This window comes from Apis dorsata, unplaced genomic scaffold, assembly GCF_000469605.1.
Source record: "Apis dorsata unplaced genomic scaffold, Apis dorsata 1.3 scaffold_52, whole genome shotgun sequence".
Taxonomy (NCBI): domain Eukaryota; kingdom Metazoa; phylum Arthropoda; class Insecta; order Hymenoptera; family Apidae; genus Apis; species Apis dorsata.
In genome coordinates, this window is record NW_006263353.1 from 1,074,472 (window position 1) to 1,093,320 (window position 18,849).

Consider the following 18,849-nt stretch of genomic DNA (forward strand, 5'->3'; position numbering starts at 1 on the left):
GTTTAAAGAATTTTTATAAGATATAACAATTATTAATTAACAACTAAATAAGTGCAATTTTCAATTGATAGTATAAATATTTTCTTTGTCTCTATAACAATCGTTTGTGCAATAATTAGAAATGAATAATTCTAAAGTATAATTAAATCTTGAATGGTTTCATATGTTATTTATTACCAAGACTCGCCCAAAGGTCGCAGAATAATATCTTGAATCTGAAAATATAATTAAAAATGATATTAATGCATAATATATAGAAATTTTATAAATATAAGATATTATAATACTATCGTCAAGATATGATTTTCTAAAAAAAAAAAAAAAAAAAAAAATAAACCGAAAATAAAGAGTACAGAACATTTAAAAAAAAAATTTTATTTTCAAGAGAATCGATTTTGAAAATATATTAAATGTATGTATGGCAAATTAAAAAAAGAAAAGAAGAAATCAAATTGGCAGTTCATTATCACGTGTATAATTTATGTATTTAATATTTGTTGATTCAAGTCTGTGTGATAATCTGTAATAATCTATATATGTATTTTTTTTTTTCGAAGATTTTTTATATCATTCTAAATTTTCGACAATTATCGAAGAGTGGATAATTATATTTACGACAACATGCGGGGCACATGATAAAATATATATTGCAGCTGTTGCGACGTCTTCTGGATCCAATGTGGGAAATGATGCTAATGCTTCCTCAGAATACGTGCTGTAAGATACCATTAACTCTGTGGCTACTAAACCTGGGCTAATACCCTGCAGGGAAAAAAAAAAAATTAAAATTTGAAATGTTATTAATATATTTTTCTTTTTTTCTCACTTCTTGTTTTTTAAAGTATTTTATTTAATAATTATATAGTAATTTACTGACTTTTTCTAATTTTGATCTCAATCTGATTCTTCAAATTTTTTTAGAAGCTTTATTTTATTATTTAAATAAAAAATCAATCAGGAGAATTTAAAAAAATAATATACTTTTATTACTTTTTACGAAATAGTGGAAAAATGTATATTTTCATAACGAAATAAAAAATGTATCAGTTTGTCAAACTCCTTCGATTAAAATTCTATTGTGACTATAATTATAAGTTATATATATAATTATATATAACTTAATTATAAATTAAGATTCTATTGTGCGAAATTTAAAAAAAAAAAAATTGAAAAAAAAATCGCTAAATTAAATATTTATAATAAATTTCGTGTCGTAACTTTATTATTTTATTTTTATATTTTAGTTACAATTTTTTAAAATAATTTTTTATCATTTCCACTTCATTCGAAAATAATTTAATTTTGAATATAATTTAAGTAGAAATAATAATTGCAAGTACCGTAACCCTGATTTGGGTTCCCGTCAGCTCGTGTCGCAATGTTTGCGCCAGAGCAGCGATAGTTCTTTTTGAAGCTGGATAAACGGAGAATCCAGGTATGAAAGGCACTCTTTCACCTGCAAGACTGTTTATGTTTATTATGACACCTTCGCCTCCTGTTTCTCGCATCATGCGAATTGCTTCCTTAGTGCAGAGGCACAATCCGAAAACGTTCACGTCGAAGACAGAGCGCCAATCTTCTAAATTGCCATCTGCAGATTTGATATTAAACTAATCGATCAAAGATTTTTGTAGCTAAGTTAGCAATTACAAATTAATTTGAAGATTGCAATTAAAAATTGGAAAAAATATTTTATTATTTTTCATGAACTTAAGTTATTCATTTAAGACATAATATTTTTATTATTTTGTACAATTATAATGTATATTATTAATTATAATAATATGTTTTTTAAATCGATGAAAATTAGATTCGAATTCAAGTGAATTAAAAATTTTTTTTAATAGAAATTCTATTATTTCTATATTTGTATTTTGTTCAAATTAAATTCAAAATATTAAGAGTATCATATTGAATGAATTACCTATAAGAGAAGATTCTTTTGTTATTCCAGCATTGTTGATCAATACATTTGCAGGGCCAAGATTTTCTTGAACCCACGCGAAAGCTGCGATCACGCTTTCCTCTTTTGATACATCGCATTCTACGGCGTACAGCTTTCCCGAACATTCTTCCAACCCTTGCTCCAATTCTTTTATCTTTTCTACTCTTCTGGCAAGACCTGCTACCACCATCCCTTGCAGAAATTAATTCATCGATATGTAAATTGCTGTGCATTGTAAAAATTATCAAATCAGATTTTTAATTTCTTATTAATAAAAAAAAAATTTTATGCTTCCTTAAAAAAATAAACCTCGTATGTTATTCTTTCCTTGAAATTTTTTTATTTTAAGTTTTATCTTTAAATTTTAAAAGAAAAATTTGAATCATTTTTATTTTCATTTTTCATTCCTTTTCGTGGTTTAATACAAAAATATCGAAATTTATTTATTTATTTTTTTTTAAATCCGAGATGAAATATGAAAAAACAAAATATTCTATCTTTCATAAATAAATAAATTTATAATTTTTTTTTCTATTGAATAAATTAAGAATAATAAATAAAAATATTTCTTTTACATTTCAAAATATGATCTTTTATTTTATTATTTTTAAAATTTCTAGAATTTAATTTTAAAATATTCTTTCAGTTGCACAGTTCAAATGCAATCTTCCAATTGCGCAATTGTTAATAATCTTATAAAAGATTGCATAAACATTAAATAAAAAAAATCTTTTTTTTATTTTTTTTTAAATATAAGTTTTATACTTAAACTGCAAAAACTTAAGTAAAATAAAAATATTTACTTCTTTTTGCAATAAAAATAAAAAAAATAAATTTTTATTTTCTTTCTAATATTTTAAGCGATGATACAAATTACAAATTACAATATCATAGATATATTCCAAGTACAAGATTCGCTGAAATAATTATTAAAATGAATTAAATTTTTGAGTTGAATTAGATATAGGATCGAAATTTTCTAAACAACAATTGGTAAAAAAAAGTATTTTTTAGTGAAGAATTACCATGAGTGAGCAATTGCTTGACGATCGCGGCCCCAATTCCGGCACTTGCACCCGTTACCACGGCCACCTTCCCTGCCCATCTGTCCATCCTTCCTATTTCACGTATGTCTCGCGACTGTTCGCCGTAACTCCGGTAATAAGATCGCTTATAAGTCTAGAAACCGATAGGTAAAAAGTAACAGCGGTTAAAAATCGATTGCGACTGGTCCGGTGGGAAATCCGATAGTCTCGTGGTAAACCCATACCTAGCCTTCGGTCTGATATGTCCTCGGCAATTAATGTTGTTTGCGAGATCTCTGACATCCTGTCTACGATCTATTTTCGATTATCATATACGATTATATGATTCTATATGTTATTATTAGAATTTCGATTCATCAGAGACAAAAAAAATTTGGATAAATATTTGTTTCTTAAAATTGTTTTTTTATTAAAAGAATATTAAATTTTACAAAGAGAGAAATAAAAAATATAATGGCAGATAAAAGTTTAGAGATATTTATTTGATAAATGATACAATAGTACCAATTAAAAAATTTAAAAACACTTTTTTTATAGCTATTATATATAGCTTTTAATAATCTTTTTATTAATTCCAATTGATATAACTGGATTGATATAATAATGATTACTATAACATTATTAATAATGATTTTTTTTTACTTTGACAAATTTTTAATTAAAAGATTTCTTCTTTAGTTTCTTTAGTTTAAGAATACATATTTAACGTATTTTCCAATTTTTTTAGCTACTAGTATATGTACATATATATATATATATATATGTATATATGTATATATATTATATTGTATATATATGATATAATGTAGTGTTAAAAAAAAATATTTTTAATGATTAATAGACATTTAATCATTAATTTTGATTTATTGATTATTTATTATCTATTTATAACTCTTTCATGCTGAATATAATGTATGCATGAAACAATACTTTACTTATTTATTAAATAACTAAATATAAAATATAAATATATTTTTTTTCGATGAAACAATTCTTTAATAATATGTATGTTATATATTTTTATAAAAAAAATATTTTAAAAAATTATTTCTTCTATAAATAATTGAAAAAAAAGTATTTTATTCCTGAAAAAAATTTGGTTCCAAAAATAATATTACAATACATCAAGAAATTCATCGCAAACTTTTGTTCTTCTTATATTCTTATATTCTTATAAGTAAAAGGAATAAGTTAAAGAAATTTTATTGCAAAAATATGTACTTACAGGATGTAAAAATTATTTTTTGAACGACACTATAAATACAAATTATATTACAGATATAACGATTACAATCGTTATAAGATTTTTCAAAAATTTTTCAATCGATTGGCAGTCGAAGCGACCACGATGAACTTCTTTGCACAACTGCAGTATACGGTTTACGATTACGTGCACAGACGTAGAACGTTAATTGAGAAGCCCTTGTCGGCTATTCTTTATTGTGTTTCTGTGGTAGATGATATAATAACATATTGTGGTTGATATTGATTTATTATAAAGATTATTAATAAGTTGAAATTTGTCGTTGCAAAAATTTTTTATTAGCGGCTATATAATTATATAATTGTATTAACATATGCCTGAGTAATTGTTTTGAAGTTAACATCCTTTGTTTGCAATACGGAAGCGTTTTGTTAGTGAATTAAGGCTAACAAGAGACGTGCTTTAGATTGCGAAATCAATTTATTCTATTGTCATATGGAATATTTATTGTTCTACAGAAGAATTAATTTAGGGATAAATTTTTAAATATTAAATATATAATAAAATAATATAATAAAATAATTGATATTAATAATAATTAATATTTCTTTTTTAATGTGGAAATTATACAATCTATAAATCTATTTCTTGAACTTTATATTTTAAAGGACTACTTTAGGAAAAGNAATTTAAATATAAAATTAATTAAATATAATTTAAATATAATTTAAATATTAAAGAATTATTTATACAATAATTAAGTTATTTAGTATTTTTTCATTTCTTTCATTTCTTGATATGGAAATTATATCATTTATATGTATAATGTGTTTCTTAAATTTTGTATTTTCAAGAATTAATTTAAGAAAAACTAATTCATATATTATATTATAAAGTAATATAATATAAATATAATACAATTAATAATTAATAATAAATAATATCTATTATTCTTTAACTATTTATATTTCTTTTATATTTTATATTTTATCCAGTTCTTAAATTGCAAAATTGTGTTTCTTTCGTCATACATTATTATAATGTCATAATATAGTTATTAAAACTGTTATTTATATATTATTTTTTAAAAAAAGATAAAAAGAATCATGATGGGATAAATATTAACACAATCTATTTCAAATCTACAAGTTATTTATTGGATATAAGGCGCCTACATTGCTGAATACTATACACTTGAAATTTGTATCGAATCTGCTTCCTTCGGAGCTCTAATAAACACTTTTTCTTTTAAATTCATCGTTATAATTATAATTAATAATAATTATTATTGTTTTTTTTAATTATTCCTTTCTTTCTTATTCTTAAATTCGTTACGTATCGTCGTGGAATGCGACAATGATTCGCTAAAAACATTGTCTAAGCGTGGCATTAAACAGGAACTGCATTAAACAATGGCATAGAGAAAGAGAGTAAAAGAGAATGAAGATGAGAGAAAGAAAGAGAGAGAGAGAGAGAGAGAGAGAGAAATAGATAGATAGATAAATAGAGAAAGAAAGACAGAGACAGAGACAGAATAGCGGAAATCGAAATAGCGCCCCCGAATTTTCATGTTTTCTGAAACAGTATTATTTCATTCGATCGAGCGTCACACCGATTTTTCTTATAAATAAAATAGAATAAATCCATTGGTCATTATCGTTCTTATCTTTTTTTTCTTTTTTTCTACAATATTAATATTCGATAATTATTTACAAATCCTTTAAAAATTATTGTACTTCTTCTTCTCATGTACAACTATTGCGAAGAAAATATGTATTATTAATTTTTTCCTAATTTATATCATTGTATACGAACGATTTGAAATCGTAAAATCAGATTGGTTTTAGATTTATTTATTGATTGTTTCTTTCATGTTTATTAAATTATATTAAAGACTTTTAATTTTGTAGAGAACACACGTTTATCTTTAAACGTCTTTTAATAAATCCGTTCTCTAATCGGTTATGTGTAAAATAAATAAAATACATCCTGAATGAATTATCAATTCAATGCTTTGAACGAGATAAATATGTCGCATACGTCAGAAGTGTAGATATCTCTCGAAAGATTCAATTATATGCTAATTTTTTAACAATATTTATGAACATAATTCCAATTACGAGATTTAAAGTTTAAAAATAAATAACGAGACATAAATAAAAAAATTAACAATTGATAAAGAGTGAAGATATTGCAAATTGTGGAAGAAATAAAAAAAAGTAGAATAAAAATGAAAAATATTGCGAAGCTGTTTTCTAAATTATTTCATTGAATTTTTAATTACAAGCTTATTTAATTTTTATTTAATTATTTTAATAATTAATAATTTATTTTAATTATATATATATTTCAACTAAATAATTACTAATATTTAATTTATTAAAAAATCATATATTATAATTTTTTAGTAAATTAAATATTATTGATAGATATAGAGCAAGATTTTACAGAGAATCAAAATATTTTAAGAATTTTAAAATCTTGATTAAAATTGGATCTTTGGAAATATTTCTACGCTTCTGGTAATAAAATTTTCAATTTCAAATAATAAATTTCGTAATCAATTGCATTGAAAATGCGACTTAAGTGCGGAGAAAATGGAGGAATAGAATGCTTGCAGATTTCCTCTTACATACGAGATATGTGGAATTTTATTTTTTTATTTTCTTGTTGTAGGGGGGAACACGTTGAATTTCGACCTCATCGATTCGATAACACGGTCTATCTACGAAACGTAAGTAACATGTATATGATTTTAAGCTTTTTTTTTTTGCATCTTCCGTTGCACGCACATCACGAAAAACATAATAAACTTAAAGTAGTAGGATTTTTACAAAATGTAAGATCACAGATACTAACGAGATGTAACAATTATCAATAGATTATATAATACTTAGTATAAACTTTGATGTGTTATATGAGAACTAATGTATATAGTTCTGAATATAAATTTGAGATTATACTTAAAATTTAATTGTGTATTTTTAGAATGAAAGAACAGATGAGTCTAATTATAGCTGTCAATTATACGAAAGAAGAATAATGCTTTGATAATCGTCTTAAGTTATTAAATTCTTCGAGTTATTATGATATAAATAAGTAATGAGAAATATAAATAAAATTTATCTTTTAATAGTCAAAGTTTTATATATTTAAAATTCTAAATTTTCAAATTTTGAAACTTTCATTTTTGAATTTTTAAAATTTTTCATTTTTCTTTTAATTTTTCAATTTTTGAATTAAATTATTAATCTTAAATTTTTGTTCACAGAAATATAAAAGATCTAAAAGATTTTAAATTGAAAAGTTTAAATCGAACAATCTCAAACTTACAATCAGTAGTGCTTATCAAAATTTATAATGAAATCATAAATTAACGCTTTATACAATTATTTTACACGATAGATGCTTAGAGATGCGACATTTCATTATCTCGTACATTCATGACACATGGTTTTTCTATTCGCTAATAAATCAAAAAATTTATTAAAGTAGGTCATCTTTAATTTCAATCAATTTGAAAAAAAAGAACAAAAAAGAAGAAACAAATCGATGCTCGTATTCGATATTACAAATATACATTAAATACTTTACATTATTCGAGTCCATACTAAAATATAATATATGCAATTATAATGTGTTATCTTAGTACAACCGACTCATTTCTTTCTTATCTCTTGATTGATGCTTATTCCGTTTTATCATGAGGTAAAATACGCAAATAGTCAGCTTTGGAGATTCAAAGTCTGTTAATTTAAAAGATATTGTTTTTTTGCTTATCATTATATTCATCACTTTTTTATGCATATATTTTTTTATTTCAATTCTTGGGATTGAATATCTTATTGATCCAGAAAAAGAATTAAATATTTTTTCCTTGATATATCTATTTTATAGATTTTTTCAAGGATTGAATATTTGAATTATTATTATTTGAATATTTCTTTGAACTTTTTGTAATTAAAATATTTATTAAATGTTAACTTTGGATTGATAAAATAATTTTAACTTCTTGATTAGAAAATTAGCAATATTAATTAAATCAATAAATTTGAATTTCAGTTTTTTTTTATTAATAAAATTATTAATATTAATTAACTCAAATTTGAATTTTAAGAATTTCTTATTTCTTTAACTATTAATTTCAAACAACAAGAAATCATTATTACTTTTCAATTGAATTTTCATTATCATCCCATAATTGAACATCAAATTTAAATTTTCTGATATTAAAATTCCAAAAATTCAAGGATCTTGAGATTTCAAAATGAACATATAAACACCAGAATCTTTATAAAATTTTTTGTTTTCTCCAAACTAACTATTTGTCGATTAGAAGAAACGATATTAATAATTCGTTATATTAAATTTTTGATTAAAATTAATAAAAATAATTCAGAATAAAATATTTCATCTTTTTCAACAAATTGAATTGAACAACGATACAATCGCACGAAAATGAACAATGATTTATGTATTTAGAGGGAGAGATGTCTATTGTATCGATCCTATCCGAGATTATATTATAATTACTCCGGACTATTTCATGCGGCCATATGAAATTAAATAGCTTAATCTTCATATTTTTCCATTTTCATTTCCCATCAAATTAGATAATCACAGTTACAGTCTGTTTCGATGTATTTTATACAAAAATTGTTCCACCGATTATATGAATAGTTTTCCTTTTTTCTATTTTTTTTATTTTTTTTATTTTCTTTAAGTATCTTGTTTTTATTGTATCTCATAATTGCTTTACGTGCTACTCATAGAAAACACCGTCAAAACAGACTTTGATATCTACGTTGGTCTTCTTCGAGATATCGAAGAATATTTTTAACGACGGTACAGTAAATTTATTTTCGTGAACGATTAATACATTTTTTAACTGGTTACTGGAAGAAATTTAACGAAATTATCAACTATAATAAATATAAATTTCTTATATTACAATTTTTATATTACAATAATTTTTCCTAATGATGATTAAAATAATTATATATATAAATTGCAAGAATTCAAAATCTTGTATTTGATTCTTCTTTTCTTAATATTTATAATATTATTTGGAAATTATTTTTAACAAAATATTGAAATAAGTAGAATATTTGTTATCTCTTAAAGAAAATAAATAAAAATCTTTAATATATATTTTATTATATATTTTATTTAAGTTAAAAAAAACTTATATTTTTTTTGATATTCATATTTTGTTTTAAAAATCTATTACTATACATTGTAACAATATAAATTTGTATAATTCACAAAAATATATGACTGCTTTAAGTATTCATTATATATTATAAAATTAATTATGAATATAAAGAATAAATATAATTCAAAATCTATTATTAATAAATACTTGTTATTCTATTCTATAATGATTAAAAAAATAAACTAGATAATTCATATGTTAAAAACTTTTGTAATCACAATTTATGTATGTATACATTTGAAACATTTTTTTTATATTTCATATGATTTTAATAAATTTAATTCTACAATATACATTCCATCAAGAGAATCAAATTATTGATGTTAATCAAGAGATATTTTGTGTATTTTTTAAATTTGAAGTCCTTGCTATTTCACAAATTTGACAAATTTCTTTCTTCAATGTCTTGGCAAAATAAATATATTTTTATTTTTTTTATTTTTTAATATATCCCTTCATTTTTTTTTTCTATCTCGTTGTATTTCTTCCAGCAACTATACAAACTTTATTACTTCATGTCTCTACACGTGCACACGACGATTATATCAAAGAATGAAATTGTTAGGAAACTGTTTTTTTTTCTTTTTAATATCTTTACGATCCATAAAAAGATCGTTTAATTCATTCGGTACGATTTTCTATTTGTTTTTTTAAATACCACTCGAATCCTTATTTGCGAATGTACAATTGCCACTGTTATCTTATTACGTTGTCGGTATTACTATTACTATTACTATTACTATTATTATTATTATTATTATTATTATTATCATCATTTGCTTTTGAATTCTTTATCAATGATATATTTTCAATGTCTTTCGATTGAACTTTTGTTGAAAAAATGCTTCGTAATTCGTTTTCATCATCGTTTATTACACCCAACCCCCGCTTTGCAAATAATTACCACGATTATGTTGAATTAATTAGCCAATTTTTTCACTAATGTTTCGTTTTTAATTTATACATTTTTTTCATTGACTTACGAAACTTTAATATTGATTACCATTCACTAATGAATAAATTTAAACTTATTAGTAAAATTATAAGTAATAAATTATAATGACTTAAGTGGTTAAAATTAATTATTTTTATAATATAATATAATATATTTAATTTATAAATAAAATAATATATTTATATAATAATATATTTCAGAAATAATTATAGTTCTCTGTAATATATATTTTTTCTAATGTGACATTCTCTTTACATAAAATATAAGAATTTTTTAATTTAATTTTTCAATGGAAATAAATCCAAAATTAACATGGTAATCAATGTGTTAATTGTTATTATTTTTCAACCCTCCTAATACCAATATCTAATACCAACAAATATTAATTGCCTCGTTCGATTCCATCGAATGCTTTTCTCGAATAGAATACGAAACAAGTTTTCCACATTTAGAGAAAACTTAAAACTGGCTTTCTAAAAATGATCGGAGGATGATACCGTGCAACGATTATCAATTTTTATATAGTTGAAGATCGAAGTTGAAATGATTTTCACGAGATTTCAAAATCAAAAATTCTTTTTAGATTAGATTTTTATGCTCGTTTTAAGATATTTTTCAATCCATTTGCATTGAAATTTTTTTCTGGTCATTGCATAAAAAAATAAGGTTGATGCAACTCATGTGAATTAATTATTATTTCTCTAACAAATACAAATTCGAATTGCTAATTTCAAAAATTTTGATAGTGCAAATTATATAGTGCATAGTAATAAATCAATAATACATTATCGATATTTTCTCTTTGAAGCGCTTTTTGCTTTGTTTACTCCTTCTATTATATTTTCGATTGTTTAATCTTTTTTGTTATTATCCTAGTACAAAATATTCATACAAATGAATATAAAATAAAAAAAATAAAATATTAAAAAGTTTTTATCTATTGAATGAATCATTATATTTATCATTTATTAATTATTGAGAATATTATAATATTCAAAATAAATCTATTTGCAAAAAAATATTAAAACCACGCGTGTAGAAATCTTTAAAGTATAATATTATATTTAAAGTATATATTACAATATTTTAATTATTATTATATATGATAAGAAAAATGTATTCTATTTATTTTTAATAAGCTTCATAATCTTTTAAAAGATCATCAAGCTTTTGTAATAGTTTTTAAAATGATCATTTTCTATCTTGTCTATTAATATTAAATTTTACAAAGAATTTTTGCATTGAAATTAGTATTTATATTAGGATAATAACCTTATCATTGACTAAACAACTTAAACAAACTAAACAACAATTGATTATAATTAATTAATTTATTAATTCTCCTTAATTTATTTATTCTTCTCCATCAAGAAGATTTAACGTTAAATTCCTCAACAATGCAAGTGGATTGGCCGTGAAACGAAGACTTACACCCAGGGTAAGCAAGCGTAAGGGGCACATTTATTGTAATTATGCACAAATGGGAGCGAGTGTCTGCCTCTGTGTCAGTGATGCTTAGGAAAAGAATCGGATTGCGTGTTTCTATGGCCTTGATTATTTTGGCCGGCGTTACTACCTGAATGTTGTTGGCTATGAGATTGCTGCTGTTGACGTTGCTGTTGTTGATATTGTACACGTTGTTGAGTTTGCTGATATTGTTGGTGTTGTTGTTGTTTTTGATGTGTTGATGTTGTTTGTTGACGTTGCGATTGCTGATATTGCGGTGGTGGTTGCTGTTGTTGGGGTTGAAGATGGAATTGGTGTTGAGGATGTTGCTGTTGGTTCTGTTGTTGTTTCCGTTGCTCCATACCAGCGGCCAAGTAAGAGAACACACAGAGAACCGAGTAACAGATTTGATCTGCCTGAAATATTTTTTTGTACAATAGCATAATTTTTAAGGAATTTTTTTAGATTGTTAGATTGTCAATCTATTTATATTGATAAATATTTTAGTATATGCATTTATATTTTGATAATTTGAGACTTCAATTTTAATTTTTTTGATTACTTGTTTATTCGTATGCATTTTATTTTTATAAGATGGATATGTTTTTGAATTTAAAGATTATATTTTTTATTTTATATTAATTATCTATTATTATTTACTCATAAATTATTATATGAAGAAAGTCCTTATATTTTCGAAAATGCAAAAAAAATTAAATTTGAAGATTTTGTTTAATAGGTAATGGTAATTTATAATGATAAAATGCAGGTATTAATAAAGGTTTTAAAAGAAAAAATAAATGAAATTTAAAAAGAGCAACGAAAACTTACATTGGAAAAAGAAAAAATAAAAAGTAGCAAGTAAACCTTCATGCATTTTCGTTTTCGGAGTTGGCATCAGAGAGTTCAGATAACGTAAAGGCAACGGAGAATATCCTGTGCATGCAGTGGCACAGTTCATTGGCCTGTTATACAGTATACAAAATAAAATGTCATAAAATATTCAAACATTATAAGATAACATAATAAAGAAAAAAAAGTAAATCTATGGGAGCAACATGTAATAAGCAATTTAAAAAAAAGATTTGTTCACAATGAATCAAAAAATATATGCATAAATTAATTAATTAGTTTTAAATATCATATTTTAATATTTTATGCTTACCATTTGAGACTTATATTTACGTTGAATTACTTGTCTAGTTTTAGGATCTGAAAAATAAAAGAAATCGATACAAGAATTCGAAATTAAATATTATTTATAATTATTGAAAATATATTTTATTATATTTAAATTTTGAAATTTAAAATTTTTCGAAAATTTTATTATAAAGAGAAATATGAAAAATTTTTATTTATACAAAAATAAAAATATTCTTCTATCATATTTACATCATATAATAAAAATATTACATTGCATAAAGATAATAATATACTTTTCTATAAAAATAAAAATATTTTTTCTATTTTTGAAACATTCATTCTATATTTTTCTCTTTATTCTTTTTTTATAAAAAAAAAAAAAGTTACTTACTGAATTCTTCCAATACAAAGATCCCATCCTTCTGAGTAAAGCACTTGCGGATATGATCGAGTCTTACAAAAAACTGCAAATAACACGTTCGTCTTGTATTAGTTGTGACCGGAAACTGTGCGATTTCGCGATCTACTTATACATGCACACTTGTGATTAGATCCTCTATGGCCTTTTATGCCCCGGACAATATAAACCGTGTGTGCCAACAACGATTTCGGAAAGAAAGGCGTGAAACTCGTTCGAGTAAAAAAATGCTTAAAGTTCGATGGTGGGATTAAGCTCTGAATCGTCGACGTCTCACATACTATTGTATCGTCTAATACGCATCACAGTGCACCTTTTTTTTTTTTTTTGAAAGCGTAATTTTGCTGCAAAGAAATTTCTCTCGAACCTGCATTCTGCATGTTTTAATTTAAAAAAAAAAAATATTCAAAGACATTTTGCTTTTTAAAGAAATTCTTGACTTCTTCTAAAGAATTTAAAGGAAATTTTAAGAAATTTTAAATATTCATAATACATTATTATTTTTTTTTCAACGAATTTTAAAAGATATCTTGTTTTGCTTTTAGAGAAATTTATATGTTTTAAATAGAAATTTCTTTTAAATTATTATGTCCTATTTTTTCCAATTTTGAAAATATTTTATCGAAATTAATTTCCTCAATCATGTTACATTAATTACAGGATTTGTAGAGATATTTCTTTATTAAGGGCCATTACCAAATTTCATTGTTCTATCTATTAAATTCATAACTATAATTTGTAAAATTATACAATGAAATTTGGTATTTTCTTTTATTCAATCTTTTTTTCTTTCTTTTTTTTCATCTCAATTTCGTTACATCATTAATATAAAGAGAAAAGTTGACGGTAGACTTTGCAACTTTCCTTCAAAAATATAAATTTATTCAGTGTATTTGGTTTCGAGGGAATCATCTTTGAAATTCATGCACGTTCAAGTATACTCGAATCAAAGATTTTTCATTTATATTTTAGTTTATAATATTTTTTTTTTCTGAATAAATAGCAGATATGAAATAAGAAACATCAATTCATAATGAATACTTAATCGCTGGATCACCGATTATAATATGATTTAAACTATTCAATTAGATTTAATTTTATCATATTTATAATTTTTATCATACAAGATAAATTATTATATAAATTATTATAATATTTTTATCATACAGAATATAAATTAATGTATAAAAACATTTTAAATTTATATGAATAACATATCTTATTATGAATATTAATTAAAAAAGTACATGATGTATCATATACATGATACCGATTCAAGAAAAATCATTAATTCTCATAAATCATCATAATTATTTATAAATTTTCTCTTTTTAAGGATCTTTTCTTTTCTTTTTTTAAATTAAATTATCATTCAGAATTACCGAGTTGTGAAAATTTTATTTCAAAATTTCTAAAAAATTCCTCGAAACTTTCTTATTTATCTTTTTTCCTCTTAAAAATTTTCAAACATGGTATATCTCTTTTTTAAAATCTTCTTCCCCTATTTTCTTTTTCGATTCGTGTATAACGAGAACGATCATGTTGGCAAACATGCAGGGATCAACGAGCACGATAAAGCTGCACACACCATGCATCATTTTCTTCGCTAATTAAAAGCCAAGTCATCCATTAGCATTTTCGACTTCGACAAAGCGGGCCTTGAAAGCTGGAATAATCGCGAGTATTGGCCGCGGCGGATCGCATTTCCGGCTGCAACAAGGCGCAATAACATAAGCGATATTACAAAAATGGTTCAAACTTCGAAGCAGAAATATCACAGAGAGCAGCGTCTAACAATCGTAGCAATTTTTCGTTATTATTTATATATATTTTTATTTTTTATTTTTTTTTTTAATAATTCAGCGGCAAGCAGGCAACTCTGGAGATGGCCTAAACTCATATCAAAAAATGTATAAATGTCATCGATTGCTCGGCGTCGATAGATCTGCTATAATATGTGCAATTTGTATATCTAAAATGCGCGAAATTGGATTTGGCCCGTTTGATTTATGTTTTTTTTTTCTTCGTCTTCTTCTTCTTATTTGTAAGTTGTTTTTTTGTCTTTGTTTAATGATGCACAGTTATGAGACGATCGATCGATCGTAATTAAAGAGATATATATATTTATATATCGTGTATTTAAGATCTAGAAGATCGAAACATCGTGTACAGCGGTGCCATGCTGTAGTACAGTGCTTTTTGAACTGTATCTTATTAATTTGCTTGTATTTTACTTTGTTTTTTGATAATGATAATCTCAGAATTTATATTATTTTCTGAGAATAGATAAAAAAAAAAAATGAATATAAAATTTATAAATTTAAAAAACAAAGTTTTCAAAAAATTTTCATAAAAAAATTACATTATTAAGTAATTAGCAATCAGTAAATTTAAACATGAATAATAAATTTCAGAAAATTTAAATACATAGTAAATATTATAAATTGTATACGATATTTTCTTTCACAAATTTCTATGGGGAAAGAAATTAAAATTCTTAAGTTTGTATTAAAAAAATATCACTAGAAAAGTTCGAAAAACACCATACATAGAAACATGTGTATATATGTGTGTGTAAAACATGAAAAATCGAAGATATTGGTGCCGGGCTTCTTTCGAGTTGCTTTTCCACGAGTTTTGGGAATTTCATTCAATCAAACATCACTATATAGCACGATACCATTGCTCTACTACATAACTGGCAACGTGAGAGTGGTTTTATAAATGGTTCTGCAAAAGCGGGCGACTTTTCTCTATCGTACATATATATCGAGATCTACTCATTCATGCAGTGCATTCAAATTTCCTTAGAGACGTACATAAACATTCACCTTTATTATATCCCTAACGAAAAAAAAAAAAAAAAAAAAAAAAAAAAAAGAAGAATTTTTTGGATTAAAAAAAAAAAAAAAAAAAAAAATTTTTTGTTTAAAAAAAAAAAAAAAAAAAAAAATTTTTTGTTTAAAAAAAAAAAAAAAAAAAAAAATTTTTTGTTTAAAAAAAAAAAAAAAAAAAAAAATTTTTTGTTTAAAAAAAAAAAAAAAAAAAAAAATTTTTTGTTTAAAAAAAAAAAAAAAAAAAAAAATTTTTTGTTTAAAAAAAAAAAAAAAAAAAAAAATTTTTTGTTTAAAAAAAAAAAAAAAAAAAAAAATTTTTTGTTTAAAAAAAAAAAAAAAAAAAAAAATTTTTTGTTTAAAAAAAAAAAAAAAAAAAAAAATTTTCGATTAAAAAAAAAAAAAAAAAATGATAAATTTTGACGATAAAACTGTTCTTTTTACATTTCGTAAAAAAATGTATGTATCCAATTTGTGTTTCTTTTATTTTTTGATTTCTTCTTTTTTTTTTAATGATCGTCACCCGATTTTGCGCGAAAATTAAAAATTGATAAAAAACAATTTTTTTTTTTTGATAGAAATAAAAAATTAACTACGACTGTTCACTACGTATATAGATTTTTATTAATTCAGCATATACTTCTACGGCCGTACTCCGAAATTTTTCTCACATATTTGACATTTTTGAAAGATTGGTGAGAAATATGCTTTTGCAATTTATAATTTTTAATTATGATTTATTTCAAAATATTGTTTGGTAAATTAAAATATATCAAATTTCAAAATCTTAAATCTATCAGAAATTAACATCATTTAATTCAATTTATGTAGATTATTAAAAAAAATATTTTGTGCAAATTTTAGTAAATGAAAACAATGAAAGTATGAAATTTTGAAATATACATAATAATGATATAATATTCATTCCTACAAACTTATAAATTTAAACTTACATATTGATAATAAATCATCAAATTATATATATCCATGTCAAGATAGATAATTAATTATTGTAGATTGACTTCAAAACGCAACACGATTTCAAAAGCATATTTCAGACCTCATTAATAATTATTATGCTTTTTATATATATATATAAAACGTTTATCTAATTAATATAAATTATGTCGATCGTTTCTTTAATTTTTTCTTCTTTAGTTCTATATAATTCCAATATAGTAATAATTCATTAAAAAATTTAATCGATACTAAATCAATAGTATACGTATATATAGAATATCTTGTAACTAGTGGTACAATCAAAAAAAAAGTAGTTCTTCTAGTTGAAATAAAATAATAAAAAATATGGAATAAATATATTTCGAATTAAGCTTTATTTTTAAGAAAGTATTTTTAAAAATTGATTTTTATTATTTAATTTTGCGTACTATATTATATACAAAATAATCTTATAATCTTAGAAAATTTCAAAGATCTAAAATTTCAATGAAACAAATTATTAAAAAAAAATTTTTCATTGTATGAAAAAATTATATTCAATATTTTTCATTAATTCTTTTCTATGGAATGAAATCATTTATTACCATTAGTCACTGGATACCATATTATAAATATTGATGAACATATCGATGCATTTATCTTCTCATGAATTTCTTTTGAAAAACACATTGTTACGATTTATATAAAAATAAAAAATAAAAAAAATTGACGATCTTGAAAAAATCAAAGAAAATTAAATCTTATTAAAATGACAACAACAAATATTTTCAATTAATTTTTTGTTAATTATATAACTAACAGATTAATAAAAAAAAGATTTATTCCAATTCATGAAAGAATAAACTTTTAATAAGATTTTCTTTTATTTTTTTCAATTTCATTTTTTTAAATTTCGATGATATTATTTTCTTCTTCGTTTATATATTATATAAGTCAAAACAAAGTTGTTAAGAACGTTCCATGTAAAGATATCACATCGATAGATTAATCTAAGAATTTAATTTAATTTTTTCTACGATCAACATCTAACTAATTTGAACGAGAAGCGCTATAATGGCGCGTGGAGAACTGAATGATGTAAAAAATCCCATAATGTACGGGATGACGTAGAAGGTTATATGATGAAAAATAATATATATATATGTATGTATATATATATACTATATATATATAGTTGCATTGAGTGCACCAAAACATTGCTCTACAAGTTGCACTAAGACACTACTCACAAATAATATTTTCATCTAAAGACAATCTTATATATCGAATTTATATATCGAATTGCAATAGACATTGTTCTGCGTATTTATGTATATATATTATATATATATACATAATATATAATATATATGTATATAACATATATACATACATGGATCACTATGGTACCTGAGTCAATCTCATGGTAATATATATTATAGAGAACATATAAATGTATGTATATATATGTACACTGTGTATAATTTATACACATGTTTGTGTATATATATATATATTTGTGTGTATATATATATATATATATACATAGACGTATGTATGTCACAGTTAACACCGATCAATGATAGGAAAACAGTAAGGTAGACAGCAGATTAGTTAAATTTAAATGCACTGGTTAAGAGTGTAATAATAGTAGTAGTAGTAACAGTAGTAGTAGTAGTAGTAGTAGTAGTAGTAGTAGTAGTA

The 18,849-nt window shown here is 23.1% G+C and overlaps 2 protein-coding genes across 12 annotated transcripts in view; both read right to left on the reverse strand.

Moving 5' to 3' along the window:
- Positions 1–16: 16 nt before the first annotated feature.
- On the reverse strand, positions 17–4,375 carry LOC102670925 (farnesol dehydrogenase-like). 2 transcript variants are annotated; one of them, XM_006609100.2, is made up of 7 exons: positions 4,217–4,374; positions 3,216–3,285; positions 2,971–3,124; positions 1,925–2,137; positions 1,341–1,591; positions 616–762; positions 17–215 (listed from the first exon to the last, which is right to left on the reverse strand). In XM_006609100.2, the coding sequence occupies exons 3-7, from the start codon at positions 3,056–3,058 to the stop codon at positions 174–176; spliced, it is 741 nt and encodes a 246-aa protein (XP_006609163.1). In that variant the 5' UTR covers positions 3,059–3,124; positions 3,216–3,285; positions 4,217–4,374; the 3' UTR covers positions 17–173. The 2 variants fall into 2 exon arrangements, with proteins under 2 accessions (XP_006609163.1, XP_006609164.1); XM_006609101.2 differs by lacking the exon at positions 3,216–3,285 and having other exon boundaries at positions 4,217–4,375.
- A 7,459-nt stretch (positions 4,376–11,834) lies between these two features.
- LOC102671396 (MAP kinase-activating death domain protein) overlaps positions 11,835–18,849 on the reverse strand; it is a 33,930-nt gene continuing 26,915 nt past the window's right edge. For 7 of the 10 annotated variants that reach the window (XM_006609105.2, XM_006609107.2, XM_006609109.2 and 4 more), the window contains 3 exons: positions 13,346–13,418; positions 12,977–13,023; positions 11,835–12,227 (listed from right to left, as the gene is read on the reverse strand). In XM_006609105.2, the coding sequence (XP_006609168.1) occupies positions 11,871–12,227; positions 12,977–13,023; positions 13,346–13,418 (477 nt within the window). In that variant the 3' untranslated portion in view covers positions 11,835–11,870. Of the gene's footprint in view, positions 12,228–12,642; positions 12,777–12,976; positions 13,024–13,345; positions 13,419–14,960; positions 15,083–18,849 lie in introns of those variants that run through there. The other 3 variants (XM_031515082.1, XM_031515081.1, XM_031515083.1) reach the window with 2 other exon arrangements.